The sequence below is a fragment of the Pan troglodytes genome, chromosome 1 (genome assembly GCF_028858775.2).
Source record: "Pan troglodytes isolate AG18354 chromosome 1, NHGRI_mPanTro3-v2.0_pri, whole genome shotgun sequence".
In the NCBI taxonomy this organism is placed as follows: domain Eukaryota; kingdom Metazoa; phylum Chordata; class Mammalia; order Primates; family Hominidae; genus Pan; species Pan troglodytes.
Window position 1 is genome coordinate 16,168,876 of NC_072398.2, and position 16,639 is coordinate 16,185,514.

General features: G+C 45.2%; 1 protein-coding gene across 4 annotated transcripts in view; it reads left to right on the forward strand.

The window, feature by feature from the left end:
• The window catches only part of PCNX2 (pecanex 2), a 343,243-nt gene that overhangs the window by 304,820 nt on the left and 21,784 nt on the right, over positions 1-16,639 (forward strand). For all 4 annotated transcript variants that reach the window (XM_016941055.4, XM_063790484.1, XM_514278.8 and 1 more), the window contains 2 exons: positions 4,714-4,947; positions 7,096-7,208. In XM_016941055.4, the coding sequence (XP_016796544.3) occupies positions 4,714-4,947; positions 7,096-7,208 (347 nt within the window). The remainder of the gene's footprint in view (positions 1-4,713; positions 4,948-7,095; positions 7,209-16,639) is intronic.

Here is a 16,639-nt window from a genome sequence, read left to right on the forward strand (position 1 = left end):
TTTGACAAATCCAGGATCATGTGCAAATGCAAAAGGGCTCAGGAAGGCTCCCCCAGAACCTGCCGGGTAATAGCTGGCTTGTGAGGAAACCATGCCCTCCACTCTGTTTTTTAAGAAAGGGGAGTGAAGGCAAAATGGGAGTTGCAGGCGGGCTAGGAGAGGCAGGCAGTGCATGGGTGTGCTACCTAGCATGGCGCCTCTCACAAGCCAGCGCCAGGGCAAACCTGGAGCAGACTCCCCTCCTCCCCCGCAAGCTAGTTAACTACACATTCCCATGTCCTACCCACACATTCGAATTCCATGGGCCTGGGGTGGGACCCAAGGAGTTTTTTTTCTTTTTTTGAGAAAGAGTCTCACTCTGTTGCCCAGGCTGGAGTGCAGTGGTGTGATCTTGGCTCACTGCAACCTCCACCTCCCGGGACCCAAGGACTTATATTGTTTAATCAGTTTCCTAAGTGATTTGATATACAAGTAGGCTTTGGAGCTACTACAGACGTAATTGTGCCCCACAGAAACAAGAATGTTCTTAACTCCCAAGTCAGCACTCAGGATGGGGCTGAGGTTTTTGGGCAGATGCCCAAAAACACGGTGCCCCCGTGTTTAATTCACATTGGTACTGCCAGGCCTATCCTGTGAGGTTGCCTCCGAATACAGCACTCAGTGCTTTTCTGCCCTTCAGCAAGGGGTGGCTTGGAACCTGCACTCATTCCCCGGTGCAGCTAGTTAAGGGAAATTTCAGGAGGGCTAACTGCCTATTAGAACAGAAGAAACAGCATTTTGGGGTTAAAAAAAAAGATGATTTTCTTCTTTGGCATGGTTGCTAGGTGAACAAAGTTGCCTTTGTAGCTCTGAATGACTTAAAGTTTCAAGAGTTTGATTTCATTCTGTTTATTATTTTCTTACTGAAAAGGAAGACAAATTTGAAATAATTCCTTTACTACAAAAGGAATTTTTTGAAATCTCCTAATAAACTGGGTCAGTTCCCCCACCCTGTATGAATATATTTGAAATCATTTCCTTCCTGGCGACTTGAGGTTTTCCCTCGTGTCTCCTCCATCTCTCTTCAAATTATTAGTGTTTAAAACCTGCTTAGCAGTCAAGGAATCTGCTGCTTTCTGTGTGGGCCTGGCTCTCCTGCTGTCATTGTTTCTGGGCAGCTCTTTTAGAAAGGAGACACGCTTATCACTGGCCTTGCAGAATGAGGCGCGAACAACCCGACAGGTTGGCCTGCCTGCCAGGCCCCCCTTCCTAGAATGAGTTGTCTGAAAGAATATGCTGATCTACAATTAAAATGAGGAACCAGGAGAATCCCTGCTGGAGGAGCCAGATATTGTGAATTTATTCAGGAGGGGTCCTGCTTTCAGCACAGTCTAGGTTTACCCCATCAATTCATTGTCACTGCCCCGATTTATGTTTTACTTAGTGTTGTGTCCGCCTCATCCGGACAGATTCTGAAGGATTTTACAGTGTTCATTGACTGTGTCTCCGTGACAGAAGTTCTGCCTAGATTAAATGGAGATAGGGTATGACTTGCAAGCATTTGGGGTGGTTCTGTTTTCTCCCAGTGAGAAGTGTCGGTGCTGTGATTTAGAAAACTGAGCATCAAGCTGGGTTCTGTTCTGAAGTCAGCACTGCAGCGTTTTGCCAGACGGAGAGGAGGAAGTGTTAACCTCTGGGATTCAAAGTCCTCATTGACTATTCTGACTTCATCGGTTGTGGGGTTGTTTTAATTGCTCCCTAGCAATGAATGAAAACGTAAACTTTTGTCTTTCAGTCTTTGTTTGTTATTCCTATCTGGTATGTGATTAGGCCATGTTGCAGAAAAACTAGACCAGATGTTCACTAGAGCTAGATGTTTAGAGAGACCAAATTTCTTTCTTCCCTTTGTAACGCTCAGCTGAGAAGTGGTGCTCGTGGACATGGGCATCGTTACTCTCTTTTGCTTGCAACTTTGGGCCGACGACTTAAACTGTCTTTAAATGATCCAGCCAGCAAGGAGACAAGAGAAAACCCTCCAGATTCAAAGTTTCTATTTGTGAATATCAGATGTGCACTCTGGTGACCACCACAGACACAACGGTTCTCCTGTCCCCTAATGCCATCCCTGTTCCCTCGCCCCTCTGCCTCAACCTCTCCTGGGCTGCTGCTACTGCTGCCACTGCCTGCCTCCCCTCTGAGTCCCACGCTCATCCTGCTTGCTGGGTAGGTAAGTCACAGATGTCAAAGGCATGACTGTTTTTCCACATATACACATATCAACGGGCCAGGCCATGTGCTGAGTTCCTCATATACATTGTGTCATTCTAAACCTCAGAACAGCCATGCAACGTGGGCATCATTAGCATCTCTTTCTTTCCCGCCTCTGCCTTCAGCTTCCTTGACCTCTTTCTCCATCACTCCCTCTCTTCCTTCCTCCTTATATCGAAGGGCTTTCCTGAGGCCAGGATGGTTATGGTGGGGTGTTACAGAGGATGGGAGAACAGGCACACTACTGAATTCTAGTTATTGTCTGCAGATTTCATTTTTCCACTTCCTCATTTTTGGGACAGGTAGACTGTGGAGCGTAATAGAAGGTGTGCCCAAAAGAAGGAAGAGCATCAGCCATGAACCACAGAGGAACCTCCCCAAAGTCCAGGCTGTCCTCAGTCCTCACAGCAGAGAGCCTAAGTCATGCATTTGCAGTTGTTTAGTGGAAATCACAGACTGTCTCTTCACCTGCTAAAGTCCTAAAAAAAACCCTTGAAACCAGATACCCAAGTAAACTTGAGGCCTTGAGCTCTGGGTTTTATTTCCCAGACAGAGGGAGGGAAGAGCCAGAGAGGGAGGGTGGGGGCTTCCCTAGAAAAGGGTTTCTCAGCCCACTCCACTTACAAGCGTCAGTCACTGAAGACTTTGTTTCCGTCCACCCAATATTCGTTTTCTGCTTTCTCACTTAAAAAGAATATGTTTTTATAAACAGAGAAGAGCATCAATTAAGCGTTTGTTTCTAACAGGAGCACACATCCCTGCCTCCTTGCATCAAACACTGTGAGCCCTCCAGCCCCTCATGATTTCACAGTGAGATGTGCAGCCTCATTCCAGGGGTGCCCCTCAGCCTCAATAGCCTGGAGCACCACCTGCATTTTTCTGTTATAATGGAACTGCGGTGCACGGTGGCAGGGACTCCGCAGCAGCACACCCTGATCCAAGCCTATCAGGCTTGGATTTTCATTTCCTCTGTCCCATTTCTATTTCTTGAGGCCAGGTGCTAGCCTTTTTGATGGAGGAATTTATTCAAAAACTACAAAATGGCTTTCCACAAAGCTGTTACTCATAATAATCAAGCCCAAGGGAGGCATTTTCCCCAAGTGGGACTCATAAGTACAGTTGTCTGATTAAGAAGGAAACATGGGTTACTTGTGAACGTATCACAGATGTCCACTGTCTGGGCAGTCAGGATTAAGTGTGTGAAGGTTACAACAATTTCGCATTGTCAATGCTTTCCATAAGAACTGTGTTGTTTTGGCTGGGCACAGTGGATCACCCCTGTAATCCTCGCACTTTGGGAGGCTGAGGCAGGAGGATGCTTGAGCCCAGGAGTTCAAGACCAGACTGGGCAACAAGATCCTGTCTCTACAAAAAAAAAAAAAAAACTAAATATTAGCCAGAAATGGTGGCTTGCACCTGTAGCCCTAGTTACTCTAGAGGCTGAGGCAGGAGGATTGCTTGAGCCCAGGAGTTCAAGGCTTCAGTGAGCCATGACTGTGCCACTGCACTTCAGCCTGGGCATCAGAGAGAGACACTGCTGTCTCAAAAAACAAACAAACAAACAAACTGAAAACCCTGTTATTTTAGTTCATTAAATACTCATTGGCTAGGTCTCTGGAGGCGGGTCTACCCCAATCTCTTTCAGCTGAATCAGCCTAGCCTAGGAACCACCAAAGCCTACAGCAACCCCGTCAAAGGGTGCTTTTGCGCGCTTTTCTCAGAAAGGATGGGGCTGACTGTCATTCTTCCTCATCATACAAATTCTGTTCCATTACATTCTGTTAGCATTATGTTCTTCTCACTTTCCTCTTCCCTAAGATAACCCTTAAGAGAGGACATTTTAGAAATGTCTCAAATGAGTTCTGTGCATTACTCCCAGCAGAAAATACAAGTGATACTACCTGTAGGGATTCCATGTCTCCTACTTTCCTGAGGTTGTAGATAACCCTTAAGAGAGGACATTTTAGGCCAGGCATGGTGGCTCACGCCTGTAATCCCAGCACTTTGGGAGGCCGAGGTGGGCGGATCACGAGGTCAGGAGATCGAGACCATCCTGGCTAACATGGTGAAACCCCGTCTCCACTAAAATAGAAAAAATTAGCTGGGCGTGGTGGCGGGCGCCTGTAGTCCCAGCTACTTGGGAGGCTGAGGCAGGAGAATGGCGTGAACCTGGGAGGTGGAGCTTGCAGTGAGCCGAGATCGCACCACTGCACTCCAGCCTGGGTGACAGAGCAAGACTCCATCTCAAAAAAAAAAAAAAAAAAAAAAAAAAAAGGACATTTTAGAATGTCTCAAATGAGTTCTGTGCATTACACCCAGCAGAACATACAAATGATACCACATGTAGGGATTTCATGCCTCTTACTTTCCTGAGGTTGATTTACTTTCTAAGATTAAATTAATAAATAAAATCTTCCTGGCTTTAGAATAGCTGTGAGGGCTCAAAATCTTGCTTTTTCTCTGCAGAGTATAATATACTATATGGTAACGTCTCCCAAACTCCTCTCCTGGATCAAAAATGAATCACTTCTGAAGTCCCTGCAGCCCTTTGCCAAGTGGCATTACATTGAGCGTGACCTTGCAATGTTCAACATTAACATTGATGATGACTACGTCCCGTGTCTCCAGGGGATCACACGAGCTAGCTTCTGCAATGTTTATCTAGAATGGATTCAACACTGTGCACGGAAAAGACAAGAGGTAGGTCAGGGAGGTGGGGGCTGAGGCATGGAATATAAGTTTAATAAATAAAGAACATTGTCATGTCCATCTCTTTCTTATATTCTATGGTAGACTTTTAACATAGAGGATAGAAAAAAAGCACTATTTGGACAGATGTTTATTGAAGGTAAGCAAAATTAAATAGGAGAATCAATATACCATGTCTCCAGTGAAGGACACTTAAAGATATAGATCCCTTTATGCAGTGCTCAGGGCCAGCGAAGTTTTAAGCCTCTATTATAACTTAAACATTTGAAGCTTCTTCGTTTAAAATTACATTTTGGGATTTCCCTACCAAGTGTGTCTGTGCTGAAATCAGGGGGATTTACTGAACATAATGAATCATGGACATGAAAATTCTATTTAGCAATCAGATGGTCCAACTTAACTTCTGTCATCGTTATTTTGTGTGTCTGTGCTGTTATTTCGTATGTGCTGAGAACACTTCTGGAAGTGAATCCTGCCTCTTAGAAATATAATCAAGAATTATGACAGTTTGCAAAAAGAGGAGAAAGGGGCAGGGGAGGAGGAGAAGGGGGAGGGAGCAAATGAAGGGAGCAGGTTTACTTTGCTTCTTAGTATTTGAAAAGCTGAGTCCATGGGTTGTTGTTGGAAAATGTGGGTACAAGTTAGAAACAACTTCCTCAGCAGCCGATGCAGTCTGTGGCATGTCCTAGAAAGAGTAAACCAAACCACGACACTAGCCAAGGTCTGTGAGTTTCTTATGGGTGATTAAAAACAGGTGGGAGAAGAAGCAGGTGGCAGAAACTGCTTTCTCCAGACCAACCACAAAGAAGGTGTGATAATAATCTTAACTCATGCCAGGCCTCTTTCAGCAGTTGAGATATTCAAAGAATTGATTGATGTTGTCGGCTATAGCTCCGTGATGGCTCTGTCCATTCCTCAGATGGTTCATGGAATTATTTTATTTTCCTTCAAAAGATATTTTGACTTTAAATTTCCTCTGCATCTCCCCACTCTCCCTCCCTTTTTTTTTTAAAGCTGACTTTGGACAATTTTTTTTAAGAAACAGAGTCTCACTCTCCTTAGGCTGGAGTGCAGCAGAATGATCATAGCTTATTGCAGCCTCAGACTCCTAGGATCAAGTGATCCTCCTGTCCTAACCTCCCCAGTAGCTGGGACTAGAAGCACATGCCACAATGCCTGGCTAATTTATTATATTTATTTATTTATTTATTTATTTATTGAGACAGAGTCTTGCTCTGTTGCTCAGGCTAGAGTGCAGTGACGCAATCTCGGCTCACTGCAGCCTCTGCCCCCCGGGTTCCAGTGACTCTCCTGCCTCAGCCTCCTGGGTAGCTGGAAGTGCACACCACCATGCCTGGCTAATTTTTGTATTTTTAGTAGAGACAGGGTTTTGCCATGTTGGCCAGGCTGGTCTCAAGCTCCTGACCTCAGGTGATCTGTCCGCCTCGGCCTCCCAAAGTGTTCAGATTACAGGCGTGAGCCACCGCGCCCGGCCACCTGGCTAATTTTTTTAAAAAATTTTATGGAGATGGGGTTTTGCTATGTTGCCCAGGATGGTCTTGAACTCCTGGGCTCAAGTGATCCTCACACCTTGGCTTCCCAAATTGCTGGGATTACAGTTATGAGCCACCATGCCCGAGCTAAAAGATTCCTTTAATTTGGTTGTTGACTGTCGACTTACAGTCTAGCTAGCAGTCAACCCACAGGGCTCCTTCTTTTAGGGAGAACAGAGGACTCTCCTTCACATTGGATCCAAGTTCTTTTTCTCTCCGTGCTAGACCATGCCTCTCCTTTGCACTGGAGAGTGTTAAGGTGGGCACCCATTTGACTGTAATCACTGCCCATCTTTATGACCTGAAGTGCCATATTTCAAATCCCAGAAAAGCAGATCATCAGCCCACGTTTTAGGCCCTTTTCTCTCCTAAAATAACTTTTCCACTTTTATTTTTTTTTTCCGTGTCCAACCACAGGAGAAACTGCTTCAGGAAGCTGAGCATTCCCTGTCTGTGGGGTCATCTTAGAGGGGACTGGATGACCACGTGGCTGACTTACAAAGCCAATGTCACTCTACGTTTATGCATGTGTGTTGGTACATATTGGAACCTGTGTGAAAGCTGAGTTAACTTCTTGCTCTTTCAGCCTTCAACGACCCTGGACAGTGACGAGGACTCTCCCTTGGTGACTCTGTCCTTCGCCCTGTGCACCCTGGGGAGGAGAGCTCTGGGAACAGCCGCTCACAATATGGCCATCAGGTACCTGGGGGGAGAAGTTGGAATCTCTTAGGTACAGGCACCCACTTTCACATGTTTGACAGATTTTGTCAATCATTTTCTTTATTTTGAAGCTGGACTTATTATACTACTTTCAGATAGTTCTTTTCATAATAAATTATGTTGGGCCTACATGAACATTTCTTTTTGATCACTGCTGTTTTGGAGTATTCAATTTGGAAATATCATTCACATGGAATCGTCAAGACCCAGGGATTCTGGATCTAGGACCTTCTGTGTTACAGAGGTCCTTGCAGATTTGCTGGGAAGATTCAATGAAATCATGCCTATGAAGTGCCTAGCCCAGTACCTAACAGAGTTGCTGCTCAGTGTTAGGTCCCTTTCCCCTAATTGTCTTCATAAAAGAAAATCCTCACATCTGAGCTCTAGTCCAGACCCTACTTCACCCCGTCTCCTTGGAGCTTTGATGAATTGGATGCCCCTTCTGTTTTTCAAACCCTTTCTCTACTGGGTCTCTCCCCTCAGTGGGCAAATAGCTCACGTCTGTCTTTTTAAAGAACAGAAACAAAATCAAACTCTGCTGGCTCTTTGGCACCCTGTGTCACTCAGGTGATGTTGTCCACCAAAGAAACAGTACTCATGCCAAACTGCTCTTAAAATTTCATCAGTCAGCTTCAAATCACCCAAATCAGTGGCCATTGCACAGATGTCCCCTTTTTTAGCACTATGGGCTGTGGTGCTGAACTCTGTCTGCCCACAAAGTGGAATCACCTTGATGAGTGGTTCTCAACCCCACGTGCACATTAAAACCTCCTGTCAGGCTTTTAAATATCCTGATTCCCAGGATATTTAATCAATTCCATCAGCACCTCTGTGGGTGGGACCACACATCCCAAGTTTCAAAAGCTCCCAGGTGATGTCAGTGGGCAGCCAAGGTTGAGAACACAAACCTAGGGAGCTTAGAGAAGAAAGGGGGCCTCTACTTAGCCTCTGCCCGTCTGGGATTGTTTCTACTTGGACTTGCTTCATTGTGTCTATATTATATTATTGATGGTGCTCTACAAAAGAGGTTCTTTTGATATTGACTTGAGTGAGTTTTATGACGTTAGGTGGGATTATAAGCTTGTTAAGGGCAAAACCCACCTGTCTATTTGTTTAGCAACTGTCACAGTTCTGGGCTGTCAGGTAACCAAGCCCAGGGAGCCTTGTTGACTGTGTTTCCAAATGTCCTTCTTGAAAGGGGCAGCTGTGAGTCTACACTGGTGGCAAGTTGTTGGGAGGTATCATCAAGTAAGAGTTGTGAATTGATAAAGGGTAAAGTGTGTGGCTGGCAGCACTTTTCATTTTCCTCTGGAGGCAGTAGCCTGGAGTCACCAAGAGGGACAAGTAAGAACCGAGGGTAGTTAGGATTTGTGATATCAACTACTCTTTCAACTCCCACGTCTCAGAATCTCATGATCGTTTTTACAGGTGAGAAATACCAAAACTCTGACCCTTAAAGTCTCAGTTAATGCCTATTTTAGGCCAATCTCCTGGGGAGGAGCTGGCTGGCCTCTGGTCTCTCCCTGTCCTCTTACCTGACTCAGTCTCACACTGGACTCAGGGCATTCTCTTTGTGGCCATCTGGGACTAAGCTTGATGATTGCCGCAGGTCTAACAGATGACTCCCCTGTGGGCTTCATAAAACATTATGATGTGGCCCCTAAGATCGGGCTCCTTATTAAACTGTAAGCAGAGAACAGTGTTTGAGAAGGGCTTCATAGGATCTTGCACTTGAAATCACAAAATGACTCTTGAGATATTCGTAACACCTGGGAAGATGATTAAAATAAGCTCTTTTGTTGGATCAATTTGAAATGTTTTATAAACTTCAAGTTGCAAATATTATTTCAGTTCATATCTAAGGCATTTTCAAAAGCTTTTTCAGTCTTGTTCTTTGTGTAACTTGTTCAGATATTCCTGATCCAGGCGTTTCTTGTTTGGTCTGCTTTATTTCTTTTTCTTTAATTAAACGCCATGCTTACCAGCTGCTTTTTTAAACTTTGTTTTGATGGGATTTCCTTTATTTCAGATAGTTTCTCATACTCAATGTCAACTCTACTTGCTGCAGACATGGTGATGAGGTAACTCTGGGGAGAATCCTCTCAGTATTCTAGGGAAACACTTGATTATTTGGGACTGGTTCACTTCACCGAGAGGTTCCACCACATAGAAAGATCCTCCAAGACGCTTTCCGTTCAGTTTTTTCACTTACAAAAGACAACTTCTTTTACATCCCACCCTAAGCCCATCGTCTGAAATTATGAAGTTCTGACCTAGTTGGATATGCCTGGGGATTGGGGTGGAGGATGCAGTGGGAGGGGAGGTTGGAGCCTGGCAGGGCCCCACCGCTCTTCAACCAACAGCTGGGATTTCTATTGAATCTGCTAGGGTGCCATAAATAGTTTGACTTGAAAAAAATAGTCTACAGAGCTCAAATTTTACACTTAATTTTTATAGATACTGTTTAGGGAAAAACTCTCAAACCATGTTTTTCCTCTCTTCTCACACAAAAACAACAGTCATCAACACAGAAGACTTCTGTGGCCCCAATATATGTGGGATTTCTTCCTGCAAGCAAGCAGCTCTGCACACTAGCTGGGTGTCCTCCAGTTCACTTCTGACACTAACCAGAGATGGTGTCAGAACCCACAGGTTGAAGGTTGAGGCCCACAAGTCTGGGCCACCTGAACTTCTGACTGGCTTCTACATGAGGGGTCCCACAATTCCCTCTTTGGGGTCAATGAATTTGCTAGAGCAGTTCACAGAATCCAGGGAAACACGTTTACTAGTTTATTATGAAGGATATTTTAAAGGATACAAATAAACAGCCAGATGAAGAGATGCATAGGCCAGGTCTGGAAGGGTCTCGAGCACAGGAGCTTCCATCCCTGTGAAGTTGGGGTGTGCCACTCTCCAGGCAGGTGGATGAATTCTTCTTCACCTTCCTATCTACCTGCACATGTTCAGCTCTCTAGAAGCTCCCGGAACTGTGTCCTTTGGGCTTTTTATGGAGCGTCATTGGTTGTCCATGATTAAAGCTTGGACAGCTGTGCAGAAATGTGATTGGACAAAAAGGGCATTACCTAAAACCAACAAGGCCAGTCTGCTCAGATTCTTCTTGGCCTCTCTGTGCAGCATTCTTTTCTCCAGAACATGTGCACGTCCTGCACATGTACCACGGAACTTAAAATTAAAATTAATTTTTAAAATGGGGTTTGGTTTAGGTTTCTATGAAACCACTGTTATGAAGGCAGGGAGTTTCCTTCTTTTCCTAGCTTGCTAAAGCTTTATCAAGAAAGGATGTTGAATTTGTATAGAATTGGGGGGCATAATTCGGATGATATTCTTCTTCTTCTTTAATATATTAATGTTGTATTACATTAGTAGATTTCCTCATGTTGAAACACGCTTACAATTCCGAAATAAGCTCTACTTGGTTGTGATATATTATTGTTCTTATACAATGATGGATTCAATTTGCTAATCTTTTAGTATGATTATATTCATGTGCAAAGTAAGAATGGCTCATAATTGTGTGTTTGCATATGTGCTGTATGGTTGTATAACTTTAAAATGGGGAGTATGTCCTTAGGTGTACTGTAGGAGACCCAACAAGTCATTGTTACATAGTTAGTGCTAAAGCACATCAGGTGATGGTGAACACTGACTCTCCAGGTAGGTCTTAAAGATACGCTTCACTTGACCAATTTGTTGGGGGAAATGTCTTGACTTTACAAAACTGACATAGATTTGATGGATAGTCCTCAAGAAAGAAAAATATATGCATGCAAAATTAGGGAGGATGAGTACATTGAAATTCATCTTAAATGAGATGCCAAATGTAAGTGAGCAAAAGACTACCTTTATATAAATTGTCTTTAAATAAAATGTTGATATGTTATGGAGATGGAATGGGTTCATATGGATGTGACAAGAAGACACTTATATTTATTAGATTTAAGGTTTGAGACATACCTTCTTGGAAAACTGTGTCTCCCGCTGAAGAAAGCCATCTAGATATAATGGGATGTTTTAGTAGGAAGTCAAAATAGTTTCACTGACCACAGAGTATGAGATGGTTTGATTACTATCTTCAAATACATGAAAGGTGATGAGGCGGATTCTAGCTGATGCTCCATCCTTCGAGGTTAGGAGAAGATGGCTGCATTTTATAGAAGCAACAGGTTTGTTTGTAAAAGAAAATTTACTGACTCAGAGTAGAGTAAGCTTCCAAGAGGATAGAAAATTTAAGGCAAATTTGATCTTGAAAAGTGATAGGGAAACAAGCCAGACCGAAGTGTGCTCTGCCAAGCTGTGGCATGCTGCCTTGTTGCAGGAGGTCACTGTTGTGGTCTGAGGTCACTCCATCTACCATCTACCCACTCCTCCCACCCACAGCGTGTTGAGGAAATATTCTCTTCAGAAATCCAAGACATCATCTCAACTTCTCCTCCTGAGCTTCCACTGGAGACGAGGCCCCCACGGGGGCCAGCTGTCATGTCACAGTGGGTCATCTTGTAAAGGGAAATTAAGGTCCACTTGCCAGACTAAGGAAACTCAGAAATCAGAATCTGATAAATAAAGTAAACAGGATGCAATATCTGACCTAGGAGATTAAAATCATGTTATCAAGCTAAAATCACAATCTTGGAACATGAGAAAAATATGTAAGTCTAAAGCATAGGGGAAAAAAATGATAGCCTACAAAGGAGCAGAAGTTTCTGGGACCTTAAATGCTAATGCAGTGTGGCAAAGCCCCTCCCACCTGGGCCTGGTGTATGGGCTCTCCTCCAGGTTCCAGCTCCCTGCTTCTCTGAAATGTCTTGCCATCTTTAGGAGACCCCAGGTTCTCTGGTCCCGTGAGTCCAAACCTCAGAATCACAGAGGGAGCTTGATCAGAATACAGACCCCAAGCTCCATCACAAACCAGTGACATGGACTCTCTAGATCTTGGATTTGGAAATCTGTGATTTTCAACAAGCTGCCGAGTGATTGATTCTTCTACAGCCAGCCCAACCCTGGTCATCAGGCCGGGCTTATGAAGGATTTTGCACCAGGCAATAGTAGTTGATCCACTTGATGTGGAGCCTCCGAGCAGAGAACTATTGCTGTTAAAACATCACGAGGTCAAACATACTTTACAAATATATTTTTAATTAAATTTTGCATTTTAGTTATTTCTCTTTTGTTAATTATTATTTCACACTTATGATTTATTTGAAGCAATATCACCAATATCACTGAAATCCTTTAGCCAACATAATTTATTTCCAGTGATTATATGAGATTCTGCAATTCAAATGTGCTTAGTTTATATCTGAAGCCAAGGTGGCCTGGATATTGATTGCTGAAATATACTAGTTCAGGGGTGAAAATAACAATAACAGTATCAGTGAACACTTACAGCGGTGCCCACTAGGTACTGGGCAGAGTGCTAATGCAAGTTAGGAGAGTTAATGCATTTCGTCTTCTCTGAAGGCATGAGAGATGATGAGATAGGTATTATTGGCTCGATTTTGCAGCTGGGATTTCTGAAACACAGAGAAGTGATTTGTGCGAGTCTCACCATAGAGTCATGCCCAGACTCCAGAGTCCTCGCTCCTACTGGCCGCACTGTCCCGCTGTCCACAACATCTCCCAGCAGTTAATCTCCATCTGCTGTGCAGGAACGCACCACACTCCCCCCAGCTCTGCATGGACACTTCCCTGGGGTGGCCCAGCTGCTCCAGGGCATCCACCTTCTCACCTATGCACGCTTCCTTGTGGACCTGTCCTGTGCTAGGTTGTGATGCTGAGAGCTGCTGACAGCACCTGCTACAGGCATCATGGCTCTGATGCTCTGGGTGGCCTGACCTCAGGGATGCTTCAACCCTGGGATGGCATCTTGCCCTTTCCTGCCGGCCCAGTGCTTTTCCCCTAGGAGTTGCTGCCAGTTTGCACCCTCCGTGCCCAGCTTACTTGGACACATCCACTGTGTCATTGAAGACACAGGCTTTGATCCCATAGGACAAGGTGAACACTGGACACTGGGGTGTATTTGGAATTGTCCCACCCCCTCACCAACAGGCACCCATTGTCTGCAGACCCCACTTGTGCACTGGGTCCCCCATGGAAAGAAATTCCTAGCAAGACCCTCACCAAGCCTCTAAATATGCCTGGCAGTAATTGATCTTATGAGTGAACACAGAAAGAAATTGATGACAATGAGGGCAAGAGACAAGTATCAGAACCAAGATTTAAGCTTCAGTTTGGAGCTCCTGGCTCCCATCCCTCCAACCCTGTAGGTCCATATGCCGCTTCTCAGTGCAGCACCTGAACTCTAGAGGAAGTGAAGCACCTTGGAGCTATTTGGGGGACATCACGTGTTCTTTACCGAGTGTTCTTTCTGAATGTTCTTTACCAGGTAGGAGAGAGCTGGGATCCCAACCAGAGGTTGTCTTGATTTTAGAGCCAATGGAGTAACTTCTTGGATAAAGAGTTCATGAAAGCAGTATTAATACACTCTCAATTCAGGGTCTGTGCAGAGTATACACACCAATTAGGAGGGTGAGATGGGGGTGAGTTCAAGAACTATACTTACAGTGCTTTCAGTATTGTGGCTCAACTGAAGCCTTTAAAGGGATGAGTTCATTCTCACACAGCTGAGAAGGCCTTTAAGAAGATGACTCAGGGCTGGGCACGGTGGCTCACGCCTGTAATCTCAGCACTTTGGGAGGCTGAGGTGGGTGGATCTCTTGAGGTCAGGAGTTCGAGACTAGCCTGGCCAACGTGGTGAAACCCTGTCTCTACTAAAAATACAAAAAAAAAATAGCCGGGCATGGTAGCAGGTTCCTGTAATCCCAACTGCTCAGGAAGGCTGAGGCAGGTGGATCTCTTGAGGTCAGGATTTCAAGACTAGCCTGGCCAACATGGTGAAACCCCCTCTCTACTAAAAATACAAAAAAAATTAGCCGGGCATGGTGGCAGGTGCCTGTAATCCCACCTACTCGGGAGGCTGAGGTGCGAGAATCATTTGAACCTGGGAGGTGGACGTTGCAGTGAGTTGAGATCACGCCACGGCACTCCAGCCTGGGCAACAGAGAGAGACTCCGTCTCAAAAAAATAAATAAAAAAAGAAGAAGATGACTCCAGTTACGCATTATAAAAGCAACTCCATGTTTGCTAGAGAGGTAGGTGGCCTGGAAGCAGCTGTGGGTTTTCTCCTGTGCTTCTTCAGTGTGGCATCAGATACTGAGTATTTGCTCCCACCCATCTTACTCTCTTTCTCCACTTTTTCTGGCCTGTTTCTTCTCATATGAAAGGGTTGTAATAATTACATCATGCATCCGTGAGAATGAGAGGAGCCTATGGAATGGAAAGCGCTTAGTGACCCAGAAGTCACCATACAAATGGAAGGTGTCTCCTTCTGTTTCACTTTTAGTTGCTCAGAGATGGTGCTAGTCATCTAGTTGCCAAGCTGGAGTACAATGGCTACTCGCAGGCGCTGTCAGAATGCACTACATCCTTGAACTCCCCACATCAGCCTTCCACATCACTAAGACTACAGGCATGTGTGACTGTACATGCCTTTGGATCATTGTTTTTGTTTGGGGAACTGCAGCAGGAGAGTGTGGTCAGGAGCATGGGATTGACTGTGAAAACAGTGTATGGTTGCTGGCTTCCACAGAGAGGAATAAGGCACACATGAAGAGAGCTTGCTGCAGTACCCAAGGTGGAGATGCTATCTGAGCCTGGGACAGTGACTAAGGTAGATGGGCACACACACTCTGAGTATTTCTGTTACTAATCAGTAAACATGGGACACCCAGCCTGCAAATCACACTTAATTGTTTACATATGTTCTACAAGCGTTCCATTTATGGCAGTGCGTGGCAGCAGAAGGCGCTTCACAATGCTAATCTGTAAATAACATAGTATGTACAGGCCTGTTTGGAAATTAACTAAACAAATCAGTCATTGTGCTGGAGATCCCCCTGTGAGTCCTGCAGAAACTATCCCCACATTAGAGCTGTTTCTCTCTGCATCCCAAGGTTCATTAAGACTTAAGATAAGGACCCCATTGTCCAATACTTGGAGCCCTTCTCCTCCACTGCTACTCTGTCTCTCTGAAAAAGCAGGGTTTCTCAGCAGCGGCACTGTAGACATTTTGAGCTGTATGGTTCTTTGTGGCGGGGGCTGTCCTGGGCATCGTGGAAATGGCCCCAGCCTCCAGCCAGAGAACAGCCATTTCCAGGAAGGTTGTAAACAATTGTGCTTTGCACTGAGGCCCCAGCCTCCCCTCTACACGCACAGCCACCAGCTATGTCATAGGAAGTGGGTGAGGAACCAGAAGGACAGCAAGTGATGGATTCATTCTGTGCCGAGTAGCGCAGTGTTACAGCCTACGCAATACACTCCAGCTTTTTCCAGTTAAAAAGGAAATGTCCTCAAGTGTTAGCTCCTCATCGTCATCTGAAAGCGTGACATTTTTCTAATGCTGTTTTTATTTATGACAGTATTTAGCACTTCCATGGTGCCATGGAAGCTGGTGCCAGGTTATCTCATTGCCATAGTCTTTGGTCTTCTATGTGTGGACCTGCTCCCCTAACACATGATTACACATGTGCCGAGTTTTTTCAGGGCCCTGCCTGCCCTCTCTGCCCCTGTGGAATCCCACGCCACTGACTTCCCAGCTGACCGACTATGATAAGATGACCTGCTTCACTGACATCCTCCACAGGCGTGCGAGTGGGGGCTGTTTTAGTCCCCAGGAAGGCCAACCTTGAATGACTCAGATGCAACACTATTTCCCAGTAATAAAAGCCCAGCTCCAGCTGTTGGCCTGAGGGTGGGAGCCTGTCATTTCTCAATAGAGCTTTGAAAAGACATAGCCCTGTGAAGCTCCAAAACAGAAATGCGCTGCAGGTGTCCTGCGGACCTCTGCTGCCCGCCACCCCCGCTTGGCTTGTCACAGCTCACCACCTTCCCCTCTTCATTCTCTCAGGGGGAGCAAAGCCAGGTAATGAAACACCTTCCTTTTAGGATGCCTTGATCTCTAAGGTGCTGTGGATAATTTCCCCGATCTAGTGGAATTCTAACTCAGAGTTTGTTTTCTACATTGAGAATCATTTCAATAATGGAATAGCATGAAGCACCACAATGTCTCATTTTCTCTGAAAATAGAAATGACAGGGAAAATATCCATTGTTGGTGGCCTTTGATGGAACTCAAGCCTCTTAGAGAGGCTCCTGTGGAGGCTGCCTTTCTCCTGCTGGTGAGTGAGCACTTGACGGCTGCCGGGCACACGCAGCTGGGCAAACACTAGGCTGATGCCTGCGATTCCTGGCTCTTCTCTTTTGTCTGTGGATGTTGCTCTGGGTGTCTGGGTGTTAATCTTCCTTTTCCACTATCCCCATCTCTACATCTGGAGA